This window comes from Haemaphysalis longicornis, unplaced genomic scaffold (genome assembly GCF_048455015.1).
Source record: "Haemaphysalis longicornis isolate Haplotype H1 unplaced genomic scaffold, Haemaphysalis longicornis Haplotype H1 scaffold_10, whole genome shotgun sequence".
Lineage (NCBI taxonomy): Eukaryota > Metazoa > Arthropoda > Arachnida > Ixodida > Ixodidae > Haemaphysalis > Haemaphysalis longicornis.
Window position 1 is genome coordinate 131,683,848 of NW_027526204.1, and position 5,075 is coordinate 131,688,922.

At 46.6% G+C, this 5,075-nt stretch overlaps 1 protein-coding gene across 1 annotated transcript; it reads right to left on the reverse strand.

Moving 5' to 3' along the window:
- Positions 1-362: 362 nt before the first annotated feature.
- On the reverse strand, positions 363-4,811 carry LOC144159344 (uncharacterized). Its single transcript, XM_077690760.1, has 2 exons — positions 4,490-4,811; positions 363-1,479 (listed from the first exon to the last, which is right to left on the reverse strand). Exons 1-2 carry the CDS (start codon positions 4,769-4,771, stop codon positions 394-396), a joined length of 1,368 nt encoding a protein of 455 aa, XP_077546886.1. The 5' UTR covers positions 4,772-4,811; the 3' UTR covers positions 363-393.
- Between the last annotated feature and the right edge of the window lie 264 nt (positions 4,812-5,075).

Consider the following 5,075-nt stretch of genomic DNA (forward strand, 5'->3'; position numbering starts at 1 on the left):
ATGCTAAACTAATAGTTGCCATAAGCAACTATCCACCGAGAGCACATAACTTTCATGAACCTGAATTCAAAAATAGGTCTTTAAACTGCATAACCCGCAGCAAAATTTCACAACCAAACAATGATGAGTATGTATTTTATTCACAGAAGGATGTCATTACCACACGGCCTTTATACATAACTGATAGTTTAAAAACAGTCCTAAAAGAACTCCTGGAAACAATGATCCAACAAGAGTGGACATGCACAACATATGAAATGTAAAAATATATAGCTCGGTTTAATAAAGAAGGCGGATTCTGGGAGTTTTTTGTTCAGGAAATAAAAGCAAGACAACTGCAGCCTACATTTGAGTAAAATACCTGACCATTGTGAGAATCGTGCTCCGCTCATACTACGGCATCACTTCAAACATTACGCGAATTTCGTCATTTAAGTTGTAACCATTCGTCTCTAAAGACTGAATGGGTATGCCGTTTCCTGCAATCAGAACAGGCCTCTGGGCCGTGCTTGGCATTTGAAGAGCCTCATGTTCAGAATCTTTTGCGATTGGAATTTCGCATACAACACAGTCCCTCCCATTTGGATGCAGTACCTTGAAATGAATCGCTTTCTGAAATGGCCAAGACAACAGCTGGTCATATAATCCCTTGCATATCTGGAACACCAAATGGAGTGACAAAGTGCCCTCAATGCTGGCTATTTCTGCTCCCGGTAGAATAGAATAGCCGTAAAAGAATCCCGGGTTTTCAGCCCAGCTAATCGCTGCCTCTCCGCGATTCTTCGTGTCCTTCATTTTCGACCAACCATTTATAGTCCACCGGAGTGAATCGGAGCTGCTTAAAATTTCAATGATAGCTTTGGAAGCGGCCATTACACTGGTAAATTTTTCGACAAGCTCTTTTATGACGTGTAACAGCTCATCGGTGCCTGATCTTTTGTTTATTGTCTCCAGAAGCTCTTCCCATGCTTTCCTTACGTCATTCTTGTCATTCACTGAAGCAGCTCTTAAAGCAGTGGTGAGAGTCTCAATGCTCCAGGAGGCAGTCAATACTTTTGCGGTGTTCTCGCTACACATTTTTGCCATTCTTGACTCGAGCTGTCCAAGAAGGATGTCGATCTCCTCGCGCGAGAACTGTCGAACAGCGGTAATATCTCTTTCCAACGAGATCTGTTTCTTGTGGATCTCCTTAATGGCGTCCAAGCTAAGACGTGTGCTCTCAGTCAGTTTCTTGTCGAACGACTGCAGCGACTGCAACAAACGTGTGGCACCTACACCTTCAAGTGCAGGCGATGCTAGAGGTGGTTCTTGGCAGCAATACCTAGACACCATGTGGTCGATGACGCCCTTTTGCGGCACCGTGCGGTGACAGCGTTGACAGGTGACGACGTGATGTTGACAGAGGGAATTGAAGTGTAAGATTATGTCTGATGCGGGGCCAACAGCGGAGCAGCCATTTCTTGCGTTCCAACACCGGATCTGCGCCGTACAAACAGAAATAAAAATGCGTTTGTAGTAAGCATACAAAAAATATCACTGATTGAACAGTTTAAAAATTGCGATAGACCCAACATCAGGCGCAATAATTAGAACTCAGCAATAGAAACCAGAGCATAACGGCAACACTCAACTAAAAGGGAGTGTACAGTCTATGGTTTGGTATCAATTTCCATAGTTAAAATTTAAATTACTCGCTCTTTCACTGCTCTCTTAGGATGACGGAAGCATGGAACGCTTGTCTGGGGTAACTGCGCCGAAATATCTTATCGTTCTCGTTCATGTTGCCATTCCGGCAAGCCCGTCTTAGCAAATCCGCAGGTGGGAAACAGCGTCATGCAAAATAAGCTTTTTTTTTTTTGTCAAGCGCGCCTGCGAAAAGAGGTCAAAAGTGACAGCGTGAACTAACCAAATGAAGAGCATTTACGAAAAACAAGCTCTTGCGTATCATGTAGACATGTACACTCGGATGCATAATAAGCCGGGACACCCGAGGGCGTGGCAAAATGCATCGCGGCGACATCTGACGTTGCACTTATTTTGTCGAGACATCCATGTGCGCGTGCGCGTCCTACAACGAACGCTGCCCTATCTTTTCTTCCACTCCAAGCAGCGAAATTGACCAAATTCAGCGTGTGGCCATAGGGGTCACTTTCTTCGCCAACCTGCCTCCCTCGCACACGCTTCCGCGGCGAACCGCGAAGGTGGAGTGTGCGTTGCTCGCTCTGCCCCGATCCAACAGATAATCTTGCCCGTGTCGGTGACGACCTTGTGCCACGTATATCCACTCGCGTCTTTGTACTTTTTGCCTAAACCATGCAGTTGGTTACTAGCTTAAAATGAGCATCCCAAATGGCAAGGAATTGATGCGACAAATAGATTATTTCAATACATTTTGATGAGAAGTCACTTTTCCCAAGTTCTAAAGCAGGTATTGAAGGCAATAATAACAAGAAAGCAAAGCCAGCAGAGATCTGCATGGCCCTGGCTTTGACAAAAAAGGACAAAATGGTAATAGGCTCAATCCGCGTTGAATGGATTGACACACACCCAGACCAAAGGTTTCGCGTTAGGCAGCCACAATTGCCCTTAAAACTAAGGTATCGAAACCTCGTTCAATGCGCCCTTTACCAGAACCAGGCAAATAGGGCAAAGCACGCTTCACCCTCGGCGTTTGCCCCAGAACGATATTCCAGGGAGAAGGGTTCGGTTACGGAAATATTGCGGCATTTGCAACGAACACCGAAAACAATGGAGCTCAGGGAGTGGATGATTCCCGAAACACGCGTCGAAGGTTATTCCGTATGCCCCTTCCTTCGCGGCCGCTCACATATTTTGCGCGATAAATGGAGCTCGTTTCTGGTGTGCATTTAGAAGTGGAAGCAAACACGGTTGCTATTGCTGTGTTCTTTCTGCATGGTGTTTAAATAACGCAGTGAGCGATAACAGTCATGAGGACGCAGCTTCAGCATTCAAGGAAGTTGCTGTTCGCGATAATGACTGCTTTGTTCATGAGTGAATATGGCGTCACACGTCGAAGCGCCGTAGCCATACCCGAAGATACTCAGCTGCATGAACAAACCAAGCCCAGAAACGTGCGATCGTCGTGTTTTGGCCCTTAGTGAACCTTTTAACAACTCGGAGACCGCTGAAGACTATCCTAAATTCGTGGAATGGCCGCCAAAGGTTCCCAGGAAGCGCGCTGTTAATAACCCCCGCCAATGATGTCTCATACTTGCGCTTGAGAGCTCGCGCGCAAATTAGTCACGGAAACTGTTGCTAATTGAAAAGCCACGAGGACTGCGCAGAAGGACGACAGACATAGGGAAGACAACAGGACGAGCGCAACTAACAACTTGTTTATTCAAGGGCTTACGCCCCCAAATATAAGAAAAACTTGGCGCATGCACCGAACATACATACGCAAAGCAAAGCGCCTAGAAAACATGTTCCATCGTCACACCCTACAAGCACGACTTTAACAAATCTGACTCGCTTTTATATAAATCCAAGCATGTATCACTGAGCAGTTGCGCGCATTCTTTATCAAGAAGGCTTCAATTCTTTTTTCACAATCACATCCTTGGGTTTATATAAAGGCGAGTCAGATTCGTTAAAGTCGTGCTTGTACGGTGTGATGATGAAACACGTTTTCTAGGGGTTTTTTTTTTTGCATATGTATGTTCGGCGCACGCGCCAATTTCGTGTTTTATTTGGCGGTGTATACGCCCTTGAATAAATCGGTTAGTTGCGCTCATCCTTTTGTCGCCCCTATGTGCATCGTCCTTCTGCGCAATCCTCATGGCTTTTCAAGTATCACAACAACTAACCCGTCAACACATTTTGCTGAACTGTTGCTTAATTGCGAAGATCTAGACGGGCTCATGGACACATCTACGTGAAAGGCAAGAATATGACACGCGATGCCACTTTCGAACTACATTTCGAAACAGTACGGTTGCGTCTGACAGCATCATTCTGCTGGCAGCTCCTTTCGAATCCTGCGCAACATTGGCGTCAGTTAGCTGAAGACTTTAGGAGCACAGTTTGGAAATAATGCTCTCCGCTAGTTATTTTTGCTACTGGCGACATCCTGTGAACAAATTAGGAGAAGATATAAACGCAAGTTTCAAGTAGCACGAGTCTACGAAACGCGGATATTTGTAGTAACTACAGGCAGAGCAGGAACGTTTGAAAATCTATTTGCTCACTTCCGGCGTAGCTAGTTTGCAAAAAGATTGTATGTCGGTAATAACGAAGAAAAAATAAAGGTTGATGTTCTAAGTTCAGGGGAAAGAAAAATTAATGGGCCCTGGGTACTTCAGTAAAAAGCAACTAACGTTTTTCGCGCAGAACGATTTAGCCATTAGCTGGATGCTGTTCGTAAGCACCACCCTTGACCTATCAACGCATACCTCGTACAAGAAGCCCGGCTGAGCATCAACGGACGTATCGTGCGTAAAATATGTTTAAGCGCGTGCAACTTACATACCCTGTGGCGGAAAAGGCTCTCCGTCGTTAACGACGTCCAGGTGACATCTTCATTTCGATGCGACCGTGCATCCACAGGACACCGGAAGCTTGCCCCATCGACGCACTGGCTGTAGCATCGGTGGCAAAGAACGTGGCGGCACGGCAACAAGCCCGACATGGGGCAAACAAGGCCACACGCGCTGCACACCGCGTTCGGCAAGGCGTCTTCGAAAACAGTTGGCCGCCAGTCCAAGCCACAGAAGAACCCGCACACCGTTTGGAGCCTCCCACCGGCCTCCATGGCGAAGAAGAGTTGTGGCGGAACGATCCTCTGTCCGGGAAGTTGGTACTGCAGGGGCTCGCAGCTGTCGGTAACTGTCGGATCGTTTCAACTACGAAGGGCGTAGGTAGCGCGCATGCGCATTGAGTGCACGATGGTGCTGCATCTCCCCCCGCGTAGGACGGGATAACATCATTCAGGCGTCGCCTGCTTTGTCGTTTGGCGGCGCTTCTTGCAATGACAATAATGTTCCGATCAAAAGTTATCAGAAAGAAGCGTGAAATCACAGCATTAGATAGATTTTCATCCGTTTTACCTTCAGTAA